This window comes from Pelophylax lessonae (genome assembly GCF_965119305.1).
Source record: "Pelophylax lessonae genome assembly, chromosome: 7".
Lineage (NCBI taxonomy): Eukaryota > Metazoa > Chordata > Amphibia > Anura > Ranidae > Pelophylax > Pelophylax lessonae.
In genome coordinates this window covers 267,629,793-267,651,266 of record NC_138774.1, presented here as the reverse complement: position 1 = coordinate 267,651,266, position 21,474 = coordinate 267,629,793, and the positions used below count along the sequence as shown (strand labels likewise).

Genomic DNA, 21,474 nt, shown 5'->3' with positions numbered 1-21,474 from the left:
AGAGGGAGATACAACCCTATGGTCCATTCAGAGCTCTTTTTCTTTGTACATTGTTGTCAGTTTAGCACTGTGAACATGGAGAGGAATGACCTCACTGCTGTACCTGCAAACATACCCATACATACTTTTTTCTCTTAGGTATTAAGATGGTGCTCAGTAACCGCTCCTACCGTGGAACAGTAGAATTCCTGGAGGCCAGTGACGAATCCAGCCCAAGAGACAGTACTCGCTGCAGGACAGGGTAATGCAACGCTTTTCACAATCATATGCTGATTTATATATTTCTCTATGAATAGGTACAGTACATGAATAAATTACTTTAAAGGAGCCAGCCACGTTCTTATGGAAGCTTAGTCCCATCCAAGTTTCCAAAAGTAGGAATTATGGGAAATAAATTAGAGGCTGCAGTGGCCAAGCAGGATCTTTTGGCATTCAGAAGCTCAACTCCATCTTATGGAGGGGTACGGTTTTGGTTCGGTATGGTACGCAATGTTTGCCGTTTCCCTTGTCAAAGGTTGTGAATGGTACCCTAATTCCGAACCGTACCATACCACTTTTTTGGGACCCTTTAGTTGGGGTACCAAGCACAATCGTACCGTACCAACAGGGTGGAACTACTCTCTGGAGAACGTTGATTGGTTGACCATTGGTTCTTCACGCCTATCGAGTGACGTTGATCACTACTTTCCGGCTACACCACGCCTATCATGTAGGGTACTGTTGGCGGTGGAAACGCAAGCCTGATCAAGGTGTACCATTCCGAACCATACTGAACTGTACCAAACCGAACTGTACCGCTAAGTGGAAACGAGGCATATGTTTTTTTGCCTGATAGCAATTTATAAATATCTTAATGGGGATCTCAGCTTAGAAAAAAAACTGTTCATTCAAAGGAATTGCATGAGGACTCAAGGACATACAAAGCGATTAGAGGAGAAGCGTTTTAACCTCAGGCAACGAGGAGGGTTCTTTACTGTTAGGGCTACAAGATTGTGGAATTCTCTACCACAAGAGGTGGTTTCTGCGGGTAGTATGGTGGCTTTCAAAAGACTCTTAGACTTACGTCTCAAGGATCAGGACATTAAGGGCTATATGAGATGATTACAGCCACACACACCTACACAGGTTGAACTGGATGGACTATTGTCTTTATTCAACCTCACCTACTATGTAACTATGTAACTGTAGCTGCTACTGCTGTATAAATAGAGCAAGTCTTGGCTGTCATTTTGACAGGTGACATTTACCAACAAGAATGGTGGGGGGAGCTGCAATTAGGGAGCCTCTCTAACTGCAGAATAAGGTGCCGTAAGCCACCAGTTGGAAAGCCCTGAATCTTAAGCTACAGCAACCAGAGTCTGTTGGCTTATAGAAGCACAACTCTATCCATAGTTCTGATAACAGTGAATCATAGAAAATAACGTTGAGGCACAGTGGTCCATAAAAGTCTGTTGCCTTGTAAGAGTACAACTCCATCCATGTTTCCATTACTGTAGAAGGAAATGATGTGAATGAATTTACAGGAAATAACCTTGATGGTTCAATTGTTTTATCCTCTGTTTGCTTTTCTCTTTACAGGTGTCTTGTCTGCTCTGAGTCATCAGAAAGACTGTCAGCAAAATTTGAAGGTAAGACGTCATTCCCTTATTGTTATTATCCAATGGGGATAGCTTATTGAAAGAATAGGGGAACACAAAGGTTTAACCCAATGTCAGTTAAAATTTTCTTATTCTGAAAAAATACAGCTAAAATCGAATTGTTTGCAATGAAGGACACACCCACTTTCCCTTTGTATTTTTTTTTTCTAATTAAGCTGCATTCAACCAATGGGGTATATTTTTCCATTGATTGAAATGCACTGGCTGTATTTTTATTGTAATGCTTTTAAGCATTACATTTTTCAAAAAGACTTTTAGGTGAAATAAACCTTTGTACTAGACTGTCACGAACCTGATTAGAGGCCAAAGTGATGAGAGGGCTTCCCTTGAGGTTATGGCCCATGCAGCCCTGCAGGGGATGACAGGGAGTACAAGGCACAAAGAAACATGGGTGCCTATAAACTGATCTGCTGGTGGCTGCTCCCGGAAATGTCCGACTAGTTATTTCTTAGGCAGGCGAGCAGGCAAGGACATGAGCAGGAACACAAGGTACATTATGGTGGAGTAGGTTAAGGTTCACCAGTAGGTGGTGTTATGACATCCGTAGTGGATGACGGTGGTGCAGGATCAGACTTATAGGGAGAAACTGAAAAGCATGGTAGAGGTCATAATCTGAGCAGAGATCATACATGGAGGTTTGGTAGGATCAGAGGTAACAGCAGTCAGTCAAGGTCATACAAGGTTGATCAGGAGAATCCTTAAATGAGCCAGGGTCATAACCAGGGGCAGAGGCGTAACTAGAACCTTCAGGGCCCCGATGCAGGAAACCATGAAGGGCCCCCCAGACCCCTGGCCGGGGCCCTTCCCTTCAAGCCTGGGGCTCTTCCCTCTGATCCTGGGGCCCTTTACTCCTGTTGCATATCAGTTTTGGAATTGGACACAAGTGTACTGGCACGCCAAGTTGTGCGCATTGTGCCAGTGTGCCTCTCCATACAAATGAGGATACTGGCGGAAGTGCCTGGCCTGTGTATTGGTCACGCATGCCTCGGTTCTGAGTAGCGTCTTGATACAGGCGCTCTTCAGTACACATCCAAGAATTTACCCCCTAGTGGACATTGGAGAAAGGTCCCTTTAGATTGGTGGTTAGTAAAAGGGCCCCTTTAAATTGGCGGTGAATGGAGAAGAGCCCCCTTAAGCTCACCTATATGTTAAAATGTAACCAAATTGCTATAGATCCCTCACTGCAGAAATACAACTGTCAGGCTGTAGCACAGGAGTGCCTAGGCACAGTCACATACCAGGAAGTGTAGTGCTGCTTTTCAGGAAGAATTCCAAAACAAAAAGTAGATTTTCAGGGTACTGCTTAAGCACAATTATCATTTCTAAATCTCCCCTATACCATCGTAAAGCTTTACTTTTTAAAGTTGAGATACATTTTGTCTTCACTTTGGTGACTGTGACGATACTCACCGTCACTGGGAGTGAAAGACAGATAATTATTGGTTTGGATTATTTCAAGTGGGACAGTAATATTTGTTAGCCATGTATCTCGAGAAATATGTGAGGACTATTCCTGTTCGATTCTGAACATGTTCATTGAAAGAGCTAATCACATTGGCTTCTGTTTCATGTCCTTCAATGTCAGCGACAGGCTCTCCCTATTGTTTGTGTATTGAGGTGATGTGTATTCTGTTAAGCCTGTCTGTCCCATTGTTAACTGTTAATGAACTCACATATTTTGTCTGTCCAGATGGCTAGATAATTAGTTCAGGTTAATTCTATTTCTGTATACAATTTCATCTGCATATGATAATGTAATCAGGCAAACCCTGTCCTGTGTGTGGTAATTTGATCAGGAGGGGGATATGCTCATGTGTGTATAAATTGAGTGTGAAACTGTTCAATAAAGAAGAAGGTTCCAAAACTTATACAAGCTATGTTGTCGGCTAGCTTTGTATGCAGGGCCGCTGGGAAAATCTGATATCTATGTTCATGACTGGAAGGAAGCCTTATACTGACGGAAGACCACAAGTACAGTGTGGGTCAGAATTCCGTTACAGTGACTAAAAAAGTAGAGTTTGCAAAAAGAAAAAAAAAAGTTATATAGGAGTAATTTAAAATAAGAAAAAATCTAAAACTTTTAAAGATTTGTTATAGTAAGATGGGCCAAAATGTCTTTCTAAAATGATCCACTCCTTATTTCTGACAGATAAGGTTTCAAAATCGGAAAGCTGGAAGTCAGTTACTGGATCCTTTGTAGCACTCAACATTACTGGCATGTCCAGCGCCTGCCCCAAGAGCCAGGATGGCCTTTCACCAGCTGCACACCTGGCAGATGGCACCGCTGATCTGATAATGGTACAAAAGTGCAGCACCCTTCAGTTCCTGAGACATCTCAACAGACACACGAATGGCAAGGACCAGGTAAGAGAGATTGTGCTGAGCAGGAGGAAAGCAGAACAGTTTTCTCGTGTGCTTGTGTTCGCTTTTTTACAGTACATACATAGCAACCCTCACTGGTATGAAATGTATTGTGTCTGCGAAAATTAACCATCACTGGCATTGATCTTTTTGAGTTTTTGAAGCGGAAAACTCTTTTGGCTCAACTGTGAGAATGCAGTTTGTGTTACTGCCATTAGAGGGGGGGGGGGGGGGGGTCTTATTATTGTTGAATGGGAATTTGCATAGACAAGTATAGGTTCAAATATCTGTAGAGAGGTTCTCATATACATCTGTACTTTTTGAAAAACAAGATTTTGTTTGAAAAGGAGGATAGTTCTGTTGCCTGTGTTGACCAAAGTGACAGGTTCTCCTGATAGCCCACCTCCACCCATCTAGTAGGGTTGCCACTATTTCTTCAAGCCAAACCCGAAACACTTTAGTGGCGCACAGCAGTGGCGGCCCGTCCATTGGGGGCACAGGGGTGCCGCCCCCCATTCATGCGCCCGGCCCCCTAATCTACATGCAGGGCGCCAGACGCTTGTATTCCAATAGAGGTTTTTTTTTGAAGCACATGACTAGAGCCGGAAGCCCTTAGGCTTCAAAAAAGGGTGGGCTTGGGGCGCAGAGCACTGCGCCCTGAGCCCACCCAGTTGTATGACAATAGCAAATGAATATTCACTATTATCACACTGACTCTTCTCCTAGCCAATCAGGAAGCGGGTCGTGAGACCACTTTTCTGATTGGCTAAAAAGAGAAATGATTTTACTGGCCATTGGTCAGGAAGAGGGAGGGGATATATAGCCGGAGGAGACTCATAGCCGCTAGGGGAAGGAGCAGGTAAGGATGCAGGCTGTCCTGCTGGGCAGCCAGCCGGCTGTCCATCCCAGGAGGGGGGAGGAGGGAGGGGGTAGTAGATTTGATTGCCGGCCGGCCGTCCTGCCGGGGGGGGGGGGTGTTGGTCCCCCCCCCCCAAAATTATTATTCGCCAGCCGCCACTGGCGCACAGTACATTTTTTTTGCTTTACTATACACTATAGTATTGTAACAGACCTGGGACACCTTTGGGCACTCCAAAGAGAATAGTAATTCGGCACACATAGTGCCCCCTCACCCTCCTGTCAAGCCCTGTTCAGAGCCACATTTCTGTCTGAATAATGTGTCCGGGTTTTAGGTGGCCTGAAACCCGGACACATTATTCAAAACCCAGACTGTCCAGTTGAATCCTGGACAGGGGGCAACCCTACCATCTACAGATACATAGCTGCACCGTGCTCCCCCTTCCACCCTGTTCACCTCCTGGACGTACTGTCTTGTTGCTAGGACATTACTAAGACACTCCCAGCAGCTACTGCTCACCCTCCACCGTTACAGGAGCGAGCTCTCAAAGCCCTGCACACGTGTGGTCCATTATATTTATCTCCATTGCAGCATTGTTGAGCTCAGAGCTATTGCAACAGAGAAGACAAAGCACATGCAAGTAATTTGAATTGTCTGTGAGTGTCCTAGCAACATCCTAGCAACAAGGCACGATTGGATGATGCCATCGTTGGCGGTCAAGCTTCGGGAAGTGCGTAAATGTCCTATACCTATAGCAAGGGCATTATTCAATTTTGGTCAAAGCTGCACAGTCATGCACCTGCATAAGCAATTTATTTGGCCAAGGGGAACTAACCCTTTAATGACCTTCTCTCCTCCACCATATTACAGTGTTTGGTAGTTAGGAGGAAGGGGAGCAGGTGAGATGCTCTCCTATACACAGATGTATCAGATATTTTCAAAGGCTTAAAAAAAAAGGAAAAAAACAGAACAACGGGGTAGCACAGAAACGTTGAGTATCAGTTGGGTGGGAAGTTAGTCACGAAATGGGTAGAAAATGACAGATTCCTTTTATTATAACCAATAGTGATTTGTATGTGCATTTTTTGCAAAGTGAGAACGTCTATATCATTTAAACCAACCCATAAATTATGTCAAGTGTTCCTTTAAGCTTGGTTCACACTGGGGCGACTTAGTCACCTGAAAAGTCGCGCTCCATTTAGTGCAATGGAACCATTCTAATTGGAGTGACTCAAGTTGCTCCAACTTAGAAAAAGGTTCCTGCACTACTTAGGGGCGACTTCGGAGCAGCTTGCATTGACTTCCATAGAAGTTGTTTGCAAGCCGCGCTGAAGTCGCGCTGTAAGGGGCGGCTTCAGAGCAGAGGCGTAACTAGGGTCTCCTGCGCCCTTGGCGAAGAGCTGTATCGGTGCCACCCCCCGAGAAAGAGAGAGAGAGCGTTTGACAGAGATAGACAGAGGGGGAGGACTTGACAGAGAGAAAGAGGGGGGTGACAGAGAGAGGGGGAGTGACAGAGAGAGAGAATGGGTGACAGAGAGAGAGAGAGAAGGGGTGACAGAGAGAGAGAGGAGGGAGAGAGAGGGGGGATTACAGGGAGAGAGAGGGGGTGACAGGGAGAGAAAGAGAGAGAGAGAGAGGGGGATGACAGGGAGAGAGAGAGGGGGATGACAGGGAGAGAGAGAGGGGGATGACAGGGAGAGAGAGAGGGGGATGACAGGGAGAGAGAGAGGGGGATGACAGGGAGAGAGAGAGGGGGATGACAGGGAGAGAGAGAGGGGGGTGACAGGGAGAGAGAGAGGGGGGTGACAGGGAGAGAGAGAGGGGGGTGACAGGGAGAGAAAGAGGGGTGACAGGGAGAGAGAGAGAGGGGGATGACAGGGAGAGAGAGAAGGGGATGACAGGGAGAGAGAGAGGGGTGACAGGGAGAGAGAGGGGGGTGACAGGGAGAGAGAGGGGGTGACAGGGAGAGAGAGAGGGGGGGTGACAAGGAGAAAGGGGGGTGACAGGGAGAGAGAGAGGGGGGGTGACAGGGAGAGATGGGAGGGTGACAGGGAGAGGGGGGTGACAGGGAGAGAGAGGGGGGGTGACAGGGAGAGAGGGGGGGGTGAGAGGGACAGAGGGGGGGCGTGACAGGGGGGTGACAGGGAGAGAGGGGGGTGAGAGGGACAGAGGGGGGTGAGAGGGACAGAGGGTGGAGGGTGACAGGGAGAGAGGGGGGTGACAGGGAGAGAGAGGTACAATGCAGACACAGATGACCCTGCACATTATAACCTGTCATGGGGGAGGGACATACAGGCTGCACACTACAGAGGGTGGTGGTGGGGAAGTAAATCCAGGGAGGACACAAGTTGAGCACAGCTCCTCAGGGGACACACAGCAGCTCTCTGTACCTGAGAGGCCAGCCAGGCCTTCCATCACTGCAGAGTGCATTCACCCACCGCTGAACTGCCTGGAGCTGCCTAGAGGAGCCGACTGATGAGGTCATGTGGGCGGAGGCGGAGCCCTGTGACGAGAGGAGCTGCCTATCCACGGAGCTCCGACACTGACTGTCGCTTCCTGCCTGGCCCTGGACACAGAGAGCTGCGGCTTCCGGGATTGGAGCAGGGGGTGGGGCGCCGGTAGCCGGGGTTGCAGGCTGAACAGAGGAGCGGTAATTCACTGCCTCTGCTACACTCAGGGGCGGTGCAAGGATTTTTGACACCCTAGGCGAAACCTCATTTTGCTGCCCCCTTGGCTCCGCCCCATTAGCTCTGCCCTGACTCCACCTCTTTTGCCTTGCACATGTATACCCCACCTTTTATACAACTGCTACCATTTTGCATGTAGAAGGAGAAGGAGGAGGGGGGTGAGGCTAGGGTAAGGAGGAGGGGGTGGAAGAGGGGGTAAGAAGGAGGGGAGGGAGGAGAGAGGGGGTAAAAAAGAGGGGAGAGGGTAAGGAGGAAGAGGAGGGGGTGGGGAGGATAGGGGGTGGAAGAGGGGGTAAGGAGGAGGGGAGGGAGGGTAGAAGGAGGAGGAAGGGGAGTGGAGGAGGGGGTGGAAGAGGGGGTAAGGAGTAGAAGAGAGGAGGGGGGTGGAGGAGGGAGGTGGAAAATGGGGTAAGGAGGAGGGGGCAGGAGGGGGGTAAGGAGGAGGGGGGTAAGGAGGAGAGGAGAGGAGGGGTAAGAAGGAGGGGAGGGAGGGGAAAGAAGGAGGAGGGGGTAGGGAGGAGGATGGTAGAATAGGGGGTAAGGAGGGGGGGGAAGGAGGTGGAGGGGTGAAGAGTGGGTAAGGAGAAGGAGGGTGGAAGAGTGGTTTAAGGGAGGAGGGGAGGGAGGGGGAAGAAGGAGGAGGGGGTGAGGAGGGGGGTGCTAGAGGGGGTAAGGAGGAGAGGAGGAGGGGGGTGGAAGAGGGGGTAAGGAGGAGGGAGGCAGGAGGGGGGTAAGGAGGAGAGGAGGAGGGGAGAGGAGGGGGGTGGAAGAGGGGGTAAGGAGGAGAGGAGGGGGGTGGAAGAGGGGGTAAGAAGGAGGGGGGCAGGAGGGGGGTAAGGAGGAGAGGAGGGGTAATGAGGAGGGGGGTAAGGAGGAGAGGAGGGGGGTGGAGGAGATGGGGGTAAGGAGGAGAGGAGGGGGGTGGAGGAGGGGGATGGAGGAGTGGGTAATGAGGAGGGGGGGTAAGGAGGAGAGGAGGGGGGTGGAGGAGGGGGTAATGAGGAGAGGAGAGGAGGGGGGTGGAGGAGGGGGTAAGGAGGGGGTAATGAGGAGAGGAGGGGTAAGGAGGAGAGGAGCGGAGGGGGGTGGAGGAGGGGGTAATGAGGAGAGAGGGGGTGGAGGAGGGGGTAATGAGGAGAGGAGGGGGTAAGGAGGAGAGGAGAGGAGGGGGTAATGAGGAGAGAGGGGGGTAAGGAGGAGAGGAGAGGAGGGGGTAAGGAGGAGAGGAGAGGAGGGGGTAATGAGGAGAGAGGGGGTAAAGAGGAGAGGAGGGGGTAAGGAGGAGAGGAGGGGGTAATGAGGAGAGAGGGGGTAAGGAGGAGAGGAGAGGAGAGGAGGGGGTAATGAGGAGAGAGGGGGGTTATGAGGAGAGGAGAGGAGGGGGTAAGGAGGAGAGGAGAGGAGGGGGTAATGAGGAGAGAGGGGGTAAAGAGGAGAGGAGGGGGTAAGGAGGAGAGGAGGGGGTAATGAGGAGAGAGGGGGTAAGGAGGAGAGGAGAGGAGGGGGTAATGAGGAGAGAGGGGGTAAGGAGGAGAGGAGAGGAGAGGAGAGGAGGGGGTAATGAGGAGAGAGGGGGTAAGGAGGAGAGGAGGGGGTAATGAGGAGAGAGGGGGTAAGGAGGGGGTAATGAGGAAAGGGGGGGATGGAGGAGGGGGTAATGAGCAGAGGAGAGGAGGGGGGTGGAGGAGGGGGTAATGAGGAGAGGGGGGTAGAGGAGGGGGTAATGAGGAGATGAGAGGGTAAGGAGGAGAGGAGGGGGTGGAGGAGGGGGTAATGAGGAGAGAGGGGGGTGGAGGAGAGGAGGGGTTGGAAGAGGGGGTAATAAGGAGAGGGGGGGTGGAGGAGGGGGTAATAAGGAGAGGGGGGTGGAGGAGGGGGTAATAAGGAGAGAGGGGGGGTGGAGGAGAGGAGGGGTTGGAAGAGGGGGTAATAAGGAGAGGGGGGGTGGAGGAGGGGGTAATAAGGAGAGGGGGGGTGGAGGAGGGGGTAATAAGGAGAGGAGGGGGGTGGAGGAGGGGGTAATAAGGAGAGGAGGGGGGGGTAAGGAGGGGGGAGGAGAAGGTGGAGGACCGAGGAGGGGATGCCATCATACATTTGAGGAGTTAAGGACAAGTCTATATACACACACAGTATACACAGTCACATAAACCTAATATGTGTTTGTGAGTTCACTTACCACCAGGCACAGCACCAGGGCTCGGCTCCCAATGTCTCTCTCTTTCTCTCTCTCTCTGTCTCCAGGGAGGCACAACAAGCCCTGCCTCAGCGGTGTCTCCTATCCAGGCTGTCTGACATGACACACCACTTCAGGACATCATGTATGCCGCCTCAGGCTGTCTGTGTAACTCTTGTAGCATTGATGATTGTGGGAGGGACCAGGCAGGCACCATAGAGTCTGGCAGAGACAGACAGGTGACATACTGTGAGCTGTCTGTCAGTGTCTCTGATCATAGAGGTGTGGGCTGCCTCTTTCACTGTGTGTCAGGTCAGGAGGTCAGGAGAGAGAGAGACTCACTACTGTCAGTCAGGACAGATGGGTCAGGCAGTGTATTTTTCACTACGCTGCCAGTGTTTTTGCACCCCTGGTGGGCGCCGTTCTGGCCAACCCCACGGTACGCCCCTGCTTCAGAGTGGGCGACTTTGAAGCCGCCCTAACCGAACCTTAGGGAGAAAAATCTACATTTAAAAAAAAAAAAGTGCAATTTATTCCAGTTGTACATTCATTCGAAAATCACCATATAAATGATGTGAAGACAGAGTTCTGGTGCTCAGGCCAACTAGTCCACTATAGATAAATCCAACAAAAAGCCGGCATCTCAGTGCTTCTTCTTAACCACTTTAGGATCGGAGGATTTATGTCCAGGCCACTTTTTGCAACTTGGCACTGCACAACTTTAACGGACATTTGCGCGGTCATGCAACGCTGTACCCAAACAAAATTTACGTCCTTTTTTTCCCACAAACAGAGCTTTCTTTAGGTGGTATTTGATCACCTCTGCGCTATTAATAAAAAAAAAGCGAAAATTTTGCAAAAAAAATTGACATTTTATACTTTGACAGTTAAAAAATATCCAATATATAAAATTTTTGTCATATATTTAGGCCAAAATGTATTTAGCTACATGTCTTTGACAAAAAAATTCTCAATAGGCGTATTTTTAACCACTTTAAGACCGGAAGATTTTACCCCATTCCTGACCAGGCTATATTTTGCGATTCGGCACTGCGTTATTTTAACGGACAATTGCGCGGTCGTGCAACACTGTACCCAAATTAAACTTATGTCCTTTTTTCCCCACAAATAGAGCTTTCTTTTGGTGGTATTCGATCACCTGTGCAATTTTAAATTTTTGAAAAAAAGAGCGACAATTTTTTTAAAAAAAACAATATTTTTTACATTCTGATACTGTATATAACATTCCCAAAAAAAATGTATAAATCAAAATTTTTTAACATTTTAGGCCAATTTGTTTTCTGCTACATATTTTTGGTAAAAAAAAAATCCCAAAAAGCGTATTTTAATCAGTTTGCGCAATAGTTATAGCGATTACAAACTATGGGATAGATTTTTGGAATATTTATTTATTTTTTTTGTTTTTATTAGTAATGGCGGCAATCAGCGGTTTTTAGCAGGACTGCGACATTGCGACGGACAGATCGGGCCCCTAATTGACATTTTTTACATTTTTTGGGGACCAGTGACATTACTACAGTAATCAGTGCTAAATAATATGCACTGTTACTGTATAAATGACACTGGCAGGGAAGGGGTTAACACTGGGGGTGATCAAGGGGTTAAATGTGAGCCTAGGGGAGTGATTCTAACTGTGGTGGGCGTGGCTTGTGAAATGACCATAGAGACATGTGATCCTATATAGAAGGAGCTCTATGATCATTCCAGGGAGAAGAACGGTCAGCTGTGTTTACAACAGCTGACCGTTCTTCTCTCTCAGCGGGGAAGGATCGCGGGTGTCAGGCGGGTGTAAGGCGGCAATCGGAGCCACCTGCCTGCTGCTAAATAATATGCACTGTTACTGTATAAATGACACTGACAGGGAAGGGGTTAACACTGGGGGTGATCAAAGGGGTTAATGTGTACCTAAATATGCTTACTGACTGTGTGGGGGAAGGGTTCTGTGACCGGCACAGAGAGATCGAGACTTCTGAAGCTGACACTCCTGATCTCTCCCTGCCTGTCTAACAGAAGACTCCCCTGCTTTGTTTACATAAGCATGCGGGACTTCTGTCAGTTTAGCTGACGATCGCGGAAGGCCGGTGGCAATTGTCGCCGCTCCTCCCACAGCCCGACTTCCGCTGTGTCTAAACACAGCGGGAGCGCGGCTCCAGCGGCACGCGTGCACCGCCGAGACCTCGTGCTCTAAATCACGTGATTTTGCGCAGCCGAGCCGCCCTGCCGCAGTAATACTATGGTGGGCAGTTGGCAAGAGGTTAATCTGTGCGTTTGGCGGATTGCCTGGAATTCAGCCAATTAGCCCCCACCGTATTACACGGTGCTATCTGTAAACATACAGAAAAAGGACATATGCCAACACAGGTCTCACAGGCTGTACTTAAAGCGGAGTTCCACCCAAAAGTGGAACTTCCGCTTTAGGTAGTTCTAACCCCCTGACATGCCACATTTGGCATGTCATTTTTTTTTTTGGGGGTAGGGGGGGAGCGGGTACCTAGTTTTGACAGGTACCCGCTCCCACTTCCGCTCAGAGCGCCGCGGCGCCCTGAGCGGAAGTTCTCCTCTCCCTGCAATCTTCTGGGACATGTCAGGTCCCAGAAGATTGCCGGCCATTCACGACGCGTAGCGCAACTCGCGCATGCGCAGTGCTTACCCGGCTGAAGCCGCAAACTGTCACAGCCGGGTGCCCACACCAGTGATGCCGGCGCCGCAGAGCAGAGAGGGAGAAGAGCGAGGCTTCGGGCGGCCGCATCGCTGGACCGTTGGATAGGTGAGTGTGTGTTTAGGCTGGAACTCCGCTTTAAGAATGATGGAACATGCCTCATATATTACAGGGGGAAAATCACATCTAAATATAATGTGACTATAAAAAAAAAAAAGTAATATGTGATTAAACACAAAAAAAGTCCATATGTAATGACACCTGAATGTCTTTTGATGTATTATTATATCAATTATATATATTATATTGTTTATATATATATATTATATCTCATAACTGATTCCTGTCCTGACAGTTTGCTTTCCCCAACGTGGAAGTCCATCGGATACACGCCATGCGCTTTACCCCCGAGCAGCTGGAAGACGAGGAGATAGTTCGTCGTCAGAAACGCCTGTTTGTCTGCCCCTGTGGGGAGGAGTCGGTCACCAGCACATGGAATTGTGATGGAGAAATTTTGGATTGTGGCCAGCTCAGCATCAGGTGAGAAATGGGAAATCAGGCTTGCATGTCTTCAGTGCACAAAGTTCACCATTTTGGCCCGGCTAACCTACCTGTCCCCTCTGATAGAGGCTGGGTCCCCCTGAGAATACACATAGACCTGGGGTTGTCTTCAGATCTGCACAAAAAAGGCTGCAAATGCCATCTGTTGTCTTTGGGAAGCTTAATCACTTCATTACCAGGCATTTTCACCCCCTTCCTGCCCAGGCCAATTTTTAGCTTTCAGTGCTGTCACAATTTGAATGACAATTGGGCAGTCATGCAACACTGTACCCAAATGAAACAATTTTTTTTTTCTTTGGAGAAAAATAGAGCTTTCTTTTGGTTGTATATAACCGCTTTACGACTTTAAGTTGTACTGCGGCAGGCAGCCGCTCCTGCGCGAATCGCCGTAACTATACATCGGTCGTGAGCAGGAGGCTGGGGGGCAAGCGCGCGCCGCCAGCGGCACGCTCCCGCCCCCCCACTCATCAGTGGGGAAGCTGATGCAGTGGGCAGGCGGCTCCGATTGCCGCCTGACACCCGCGATCATAAACACAGCCGACCGTTTTTCTCCCTGGAATGATCATAGAGCCCCTGTGATCCTTCTATAGAGGATCACAGGTCTCCATGGTCATTTCAGAAGCCACGCCCCCCCCCACACATCACTCCCCTAGGCTCACATTTAACCCCTTGATCACCCACAATGTTAACCCCTTCCCTGCCAGTGTCATTATTACAGTAACAGTGCATATTTTTAGCACTGATTTCTGTAGTAATGTCACTGGTATCCCCAAAAGTGTCAAAAATGTCAGTTAGGGGTCCGATCTGTCCACCGCAATGTCGCAATCCCGCAAAAAATTGCAGATCGCCGCCATTACTAGTAAAAAAAAAAAAAAACACAATAAAAATGACATAAATCTTTTGCGCAAACCAATCAAAATACGCTTATTGCGATTTTTTTTACCAAAAATATATGTAGCAGAAAACAAATTGGCCTAAAATGTTAAAAAATTTTGATTTTTACATTTTTTTTTGGGAATGTCATATAGCAGAATGTGAAAAATATTGTTTTTTTTTTTTCAAAATTGTTAGTCTTTTTTGTAGCGCAAAATCTCATCCTCCAGCTCAAAATGTGCATCAACTAAATGGTTATGGGCCTCAGTAAAATTGCACATTTTGTTCTCTACATATTCCATTCTATCTCTGAGGGCATCTATTTTTTTTTTTTTTTTGATTGATTGATGCATGAAGCTCATCATATCATGTTACATAGTAGTTGAGGTTGAATAAAGACATCAGTCCATCCAGTTCAACCTGTATAGGCGTGTGTGTGTCAGTGGCGTGATCATTTCCCATACCCCTGAATGTTTTGATCTATGAGATGCACGTCCAAGAGTCTTTTAAAAGTAGCCATACTCCCCGCAGCTACCACCAATTGTGGAAGAGAGTTCCACATTCTTACCGCCCTTACAGTGAAGAACCCCTTACACAGCATAAGGTTAAACCACCTCTCCTCTAATCTCATTGTGTGATCACGTGTCCTCTTACACTCCTTGGGACTAAATCGTTTTCTACCTATGCTAGGATCACCATTGATGTATTTGTAAATCGTTATCATGTCCCCTCTCAGGCGTCTCCTCTCCAAGGAGAATAAATTAAGCGCTTGTAATTGCTCCTCATAATTAAGGTCCTCCAATCCCCTAATTAGTTTAGTTGCCCTTCTTTGGATTCTTTCCAGTTCCAGCACATCCTTTCTGAGGATTGGCAACCAGAAGTGGACAGAATACTCCACGTGAGGCTGAACCAGGGTTTTGGGGCTCCTCTTAATGACATTATTATGTTTTTAATTGTGGAATCAGATATAGGTTGGCCTGAGGTGGGTATTGCATTTCATTTTGCATCATATGGGTTGTTTCCCAGTGTGATATTATAATCATGAGAAGTATCACTTACATCTTCTTTAGATGGGGTGATTTTCCTCTTTTGTTTAAGAGGGCTGCTGGTGTCATTTTCTAGCTGTAGGCTTATTCATAGGTGTGCGGAGCCTATTGCATTAGGGTGTGCACCCCAAAGCCCAAGCACATATCCATGTGTATATACTGATAGGGTAGAGATCGGTGTCTGTAGTTCTATTGTTATTTTTTTATTCTTTTTTTACAGTTTAATTTTTTTTGTTAGCACAGTTAGGGAGCTTTGGTGAAATATCAGGGATCTAAACAGGGGGAATCTGCACCACAAGGGGGGATTAGGGTGTGCCCAGTCACATCTGGCACACCCTGTGCGCACACCTATGGGCTTATTTTCGTATGGTGTCAGTCTGTGTTTCCTCTCCTTCTCCAGCTGTTGTTTCCTGCTGTTTAGTGCTGCAGTAAGGGGAGGAGGAGCCAGCGCCATCTATAATTTTTTTCCAGCGTCCAGACTAGGCTTCTAAAGTCACCTAATTTTCCGGTAATTTTTCTATCTTTTTTCCATCTTCCTGGTTGATTACCGCCACTCTCGGATCCTTTTTGAGCCCTCAGGAGTGCTTGCAGTTGCTTCGTTTTAGTGCAGGGAACCCACTGTCACAGAGCTCTATGCAGCAGCGTCCATCCGCCTTCACAGCTGGCCACGTCCCCCCGTGGATTTGATTTTTTAACGTTTATACTAATAAACATGTTGACATTATAATTGTTTGTACATTCATTGTTCCTGCAGCCTAAAACCCACTGGGAGATATTTTTTTGGTATTTGTAATACTTAGTAGGGCAAGCAGCACCTCTTATACTAGGCTTGTGGGCACCCTTTTGCATTTTGTGCTTCAACTATTGAGCTCTGTAAACAAAAGGCATTTCACAGAAAGATAGATCAGTCTGTGAAAAGGGGTCTCTACAATTTCACCTGCTGACTGAAAATTGTATAAAATATTCCAGTGCAGTGCTTATATTTACCTAAAAATGAAATCTACTTTTTTTTTTTTTAGTCCTGAACATAAAATATACACAAAAACACATTCCCTTTCATTGTTTTATTCTTTTTCATTGTAGGGTACATCATCAGCTCATCCAGCTCTTCGCCCGGGGAATTGAAGACATGCCAAGCAGATAATCCTGTCCGCCATGATGGGCGGAGCCCATTTCTGATGACACGCCAGTGTTCAGAACAGAAGGAATGATTTTAATGCTGCTGGCACAGCAAACATTGTTCATTACGATGCCCACTGGACGGGTATAGATGCCAAACACTTCAAACTGCCATGCACTTTAAACCTCTGCCGGAGATCTCCCATTTACTTTCTGAACTTTGGCAAATGCAGAATTATATCAATATTTATCTGTTATACCCCATAATGGGGCACCAGTCATAGCTACTACATGTTGTTAATTTATAAACAGAAAACCAATATGACAAGCCTGGAGCTTGAGTGAACTATTTATGTTTGTAAAGGGGCAGCATTGGATTCATGATAAATGTTCATTTTCCTGGACTGAATTTTCTGGAGCAAAACCTTCCTACAATGGGCATTGTACAGTCACAGGCACCTGCAGGTTGTAAAGAACTTTTGTGAGGTCTGTGAATGTATATATAATGGCGCTTTTCCACTGCATGGAACCGTAACGGTTCGGCACGCTTTTGTGCTTTTCCACTGCTGGTACCGCATGGTATAGGGTCGGAACGGTTCGGTACGGTACGGTATAGGTTTGCTTTTCCACTGCATGGAACCGAACGGTACGGTACGGTACGGCTCTGAAAAAACAGTACCTACTCGATTGTGGTTCCAACAGGTACCAAACTGGTACCATATCCCACAATCCTTTGCATGCAGTCACTACTAGCCACTGATTGGTCAGAGAATCACACCCACCCCGTTGTTATCCCACCCACTTAACTTTAGTACTACTTTAGTGGAAAAGCAAACCTATACCGTACCGTACTGAACCGTTCCGACACCGTACCATGCGGTACCAGCAGTGGAAAAGCAAACCGGGCCAAGCATGTCCGAGTAGAGCCGAGCCGGTACTAGCCGGTACTTGCAGTGGAAAAGTGCCATAATATTCAGAAAAACCCAGCGCTAAAGAAAATTACATAAAATCAATATTGTGCCAATCGAACTTCGTGTATAACCTGTATGTGAACAAAATCGAACTGCTCCCACCATAAACATAAATACATATAATAAAAGAAAAAATGTCTGTATATCACTCTCTACAAAGTAGCGCTGTGAAAAAAACGAATATTGTTTTTCAACTATTGTGACATACATAAAAATAAAGTCCATATGATGCGACACCCAGTGCTGTTCTTAATGTGCCAAAAACTCTTTGAATCATAAAATCTGTGAAGTCTTCCTTATTCAAAGTTACACTTCCAAACCCCGCCTCACGTGCAAAGAGTGATTCCATTCCCCATGGATGTGAACTCACCAGCTTCTTATGCCTGCCACTCTTATGGTCGACAAATGCGCTATAATAAACCAGCTCCAAGGATGTCAGGATCCACACTCCATATACAGGGAGTGCAGAATTATTAGGCAAATGAGTATTTTTGAGGATTAATTTTATTATTGAACAACAACCATGTTCTCAATGAACCCAAAAAACTCATTAATATCAAAGCTGACTATTTTTGGAAGTAGTTTTTAGTTTGTTTTTAGTTTTAGCTATTTTAGGGGGATATCTGTGTGTGCAGGTGACTATTACTGTGCATAATTATTAGGCAACGTAACAAAAATCAAAGATACAGTATACCCATTTCAATTATTTATTTTTACATGTGAAATCAATATAACATCTCAACATTCACAAATATACATTTCTGACATTCAAAAACAAAACAAAAACAAAATCAGTGACCAATATAGCCACCTTTCTTTGCAAGGACACTTAAAAGCCTGCCATCCATGGATTCTGTCAGTGTTTTGACATTCCGTGCAGCAGCAACCACAGCCTCCCAGACACTGTTCAGAGAGGTGTACTGCTTTCCCTCCTTGTAAATCTCACATTTGATGATGGACCACAGGTTCTCAATGGGGTTCAGATCAGGTGAACAAGGAGGCCATGTCATTAGCTTTTCTTCTTTTATACCCTTTCTTTCCAGCCACGCTGTGGAGTACTTGGACGCGTGTGATGGAGCATTGTCCTGCATGAAAATCATGTTTTTCTTGAAGGATGCAGACTTCTTCCTGTACCACTGCTTGAAGAAGGTGTCTTCCAGAAACTGTCAGTAGGACTGGGAGTTGAGCTTGACTCCATCCTCAACCCGAAAAGGCCCCACAAGCTCATCTTTGATGATACCAGCCCAAACCAGTACTCCGCCTCCACCTTGCTGGCGTCTGAGTCGGACTGGAGCTCTCTGCCCTTTACCAATCCAGCCACAGGCCCATCCATCTGGCCCATCAAGACTCACTCTCATTTCATCAGTCCATATAACCTTTGAAAAATCAGTCTTGAGATATTTCTTGGCCCAGTCTTGACGTTTCAGCTTGTGTGTCTTGTTCAGTGGTGGTCGTCTTTCAGCCTTTCTTACCTTGGCCATGTCTCTGAGTATTGCACACCTTGTGCTTTTGGGCACTCCAGTGATGTTGCAGCTCTGAAATATGGCCAAACCGGTGGCAAGTGGCATCTTGGCAGCTGCACGCTTGACTTTTCTCAGTTCATGGGCTGTTATTTTGCGCCTTGGTTTTTCCACACGCTTCTTGCGACCCTGTTGACTATTTTGAATGATATGCATGATTGTTCGATGATCACGCTTCAGAAGCTTTGCAATTTTAAGAGTGCTGCATCCCTCTGCAAGATATCTCACTATTTTTGACTTTTCTGAGCCTGTCAAGTCCTTCTTTTGACCCATTTTGCCCAAGGAAAGGAAGTTGCCTAATAATTATGCACACCTGATATAGGGTGTTGATGTCATTAGACCACACCCCTTCTCATTACAGAGATGCACATCACCTAATATGCTTAATTGGTAGTAGGCTTTCGAGCCTATACAGCTTGGAGTAAGACAACATGCATAAAGAGGATGGTGTGGTCAAAATACTAATTTGCCTAATATTTCTGCACTCCCTGTAGTATTATGCGGAAACAAAGAGGAAAACTCCAATGGCATAGTGAATATACATAAATGGTGCTTGTGAGATGACTCATTTTTGGTTCATTAAAATTAATTTACTTTAAATCTACTCAAAAACAGCACTTCTTTCTGTAAGCATAAAAGTGATTGTTTCCAAGCTAAGAGCGCGCCCTTGCGGTGGCAGAAAAGTGTCTGAAGACCAACATATGTCAGCATAAAGGTGGTATATTACTATAAAGCAGCCATTTTCAACCAGGGTTCCTCAAGAGGTTGCTAAGGGTTCCTTGAGCTTTCACTGTTTGACCTCCTACTTGCTAGTGCCTGCAAAGTTCCAGGGCCAACATTACATGGCAGAGCCAGCCACATGACACCAATGGCTTTTGTAGCCGTCTGTGAGGATGGCATTCTGACCACCACTGTAAGGCCCCTTTCACACTGATAGGCAGATCGGGTCCACCTGTCAGATTTTCAGGTAGCCCTGATGGAACCATCCATAGCTCTCTATGGAGTGATGGATCTGACACACTACCGGTATCCAATCTTATCTTGTCTGGTAAAAACAGACGCATGGGGATTGTTCCCCATCCATGCGGCAAACCGGATCGAATGACAATCAGATGGAAACAAACAAGCGGTTCGTTCCCATCTGACCTCCCCATAGAGAATAGCAGGATGTGTCCGTGTCTGCTCTACGGACCTTCTGCCTGCTCAGTGGTCATCAGTGGGAGAGATTCCCCTGCTGATCTTTTGGATCCGCTTGACGGAGTCTGCCCTGTCTGAAAGGGACCTAAAGGCCCGTACACACTTGATGGAAATCGGACGAAATATCCTCGGATTTTTCTCTCTCTTGCTCAGCGTTCATTACCGTTTTTAGTTGACAGTGCATAAATGTTCACGAAATTTCTTTTTTTTTTTTTTGGGACATTTTGTTCCTAGACTTCCTGGGTCGTCAGCAACTTCAAATCATGCGCGGTCTTTTGTATCCGATTTTTCGCGGACGTACTGCATACACATTAAATGAAAATTGGTCGTCTGGGGACAAACGATAAAAAAATTTGTGTTTGTCCCTCCGTTTTTTTTCCGTTGAAAATGTCGGCATCGGCTGCTGATAGTTGTGTACACACTAGTCGAAAATCGTACGATTTTACCTCGGACGGGAATTTTTTGGCAGATTTTCTACTAGTGTGTACCCCCATAAGGGTTGCATTCTTCCTCCTGACCACCAATGTAAGATACATTTTCACAATTTACCCCTAATAAAATAAATTGTTCCCTGAGACCTGAAAATTATTTTAGGTGTTATTAAATTATTTCTGGGGTAAAATAAGGTTATGAAAGACTACTCTAGAAAGCTTCTGAAAATATAATTTGGCTGACAACAATTCTGATGGCATTTAGCAGGGCCGTCCAAACTAATCCATAAAAAGCCACAACTAAACCTTAATATTATGTGATTATTGTGACATAAATATTAACAATTGGACAAACTTTTCATTTTATTTAGAAAGGTTGATTTTTTTGTTATATAAAACCCCATTGTATCTAGCAGTGGTGGAGACCCCTGCATGACACCAGTTTTTGAGCCATCAGCCAAGTAAAAACAATTCTTAACTGTGTATGAAAATATTAGAAAAACATATGGTCCAACTGAACATTTTAGCACCTCATCTCAATAAAGTTTAGAAAACTACAAAAAGAAAGATAGGTGGGATTTTTAGTGGTGCCAGTGTTCACATATATGAAGTACAAATTTCATCCGGTTCAAAAATGGGTCCTGTGTGAGTCTAGTGCGGTGCGAATTTCAGCTCCATAGACTTCTATGGGACCATTTTGAATTCCCAATCCGGTGTTCACTGCAGTTTATTATTTTTTTTTGCCTAGATTTTATAGAGATTAAAATCGCAGATGTGACAACTCCTCTCACAAATTTGCACTAAATTTGCATGGAAAATCACATGCTAAGCAGAATTTGCATTGCAATGTAAAAAAAAAAAAATCGCAATGCAAATTCGCACCGTGTACTGCTTTAAATTTGCATTCAATTCGCACCGCATCAGTGTGAACCGGGGCTTAGGGCTTCTTTACACCAGATGCAGTCAGGTGCGTTTTTAAATGCAGCACAAACGCAGATTAAAAAAATTGATCTATTCCCAATAAGCGTTGGTTACACCATTTCAGTGTTTTCATGTTTCTTAAAAAAAAATTAAACAAATAAAAAGTATAGCATGCTTCATTTTTCTGCATTAAAACGCACTGCAAACACGCATAAATGCACATTAACATATCAAAAAAGCCCACAAGCACTACAAATGCATGTAAATGCATGTTAACATATAAAAAATGCACATGAACGCATGTATATGCACCGAAAATGCATGTGAATACACATCAACATCTAAAAAATGCCCATAAATGCAAGCAAACGCATGTAAAAAAAATAAATAAAAAATAACTTAAAAAAATGCATTGCG

The 21,474-nt window shown here is 46.2% G+C and overlaps 1 protein-coding gene across 2 annotated transcripts in view; it reads left to right on the top strand.

The window, feature by feature from the left end:
- LOC309559583 (ceramide kinase-like) overlaps positions 1–16,514 on the top strand; it is a 69,909-nt gene extending 53,395 nt beyond the window's left edge. For both annotated transcript variants that reach the window (XM_082262905.1, XM_082262904.1), the window contains exons 9-13: positions 139–241; positions 1,579–1,628; positions 3,808–4,022; positions 12,774–12,958; positions 15,982–16,514. In XM_082262905.1, the coding sequence (XP_082119031.1) occupies positions 139–241; positions 1,579–1,628; positions 3,808–4,022; positions 12,774–12,958; positions 15,982–16,042 (614 nt within the window). In that variant the 3' untranslated portion in view covers positions 16,043–16,514. The remainder of the gene's footprint in view (positions 1–138; positions 242–1,578; positions 1,629–3,807; positions 4,023–12,773; positions 12,959–15,981) is intronic.
- The last annotated feature ends 4,960 nt before the right edge of the window (positions 16,515–21,474 follow it).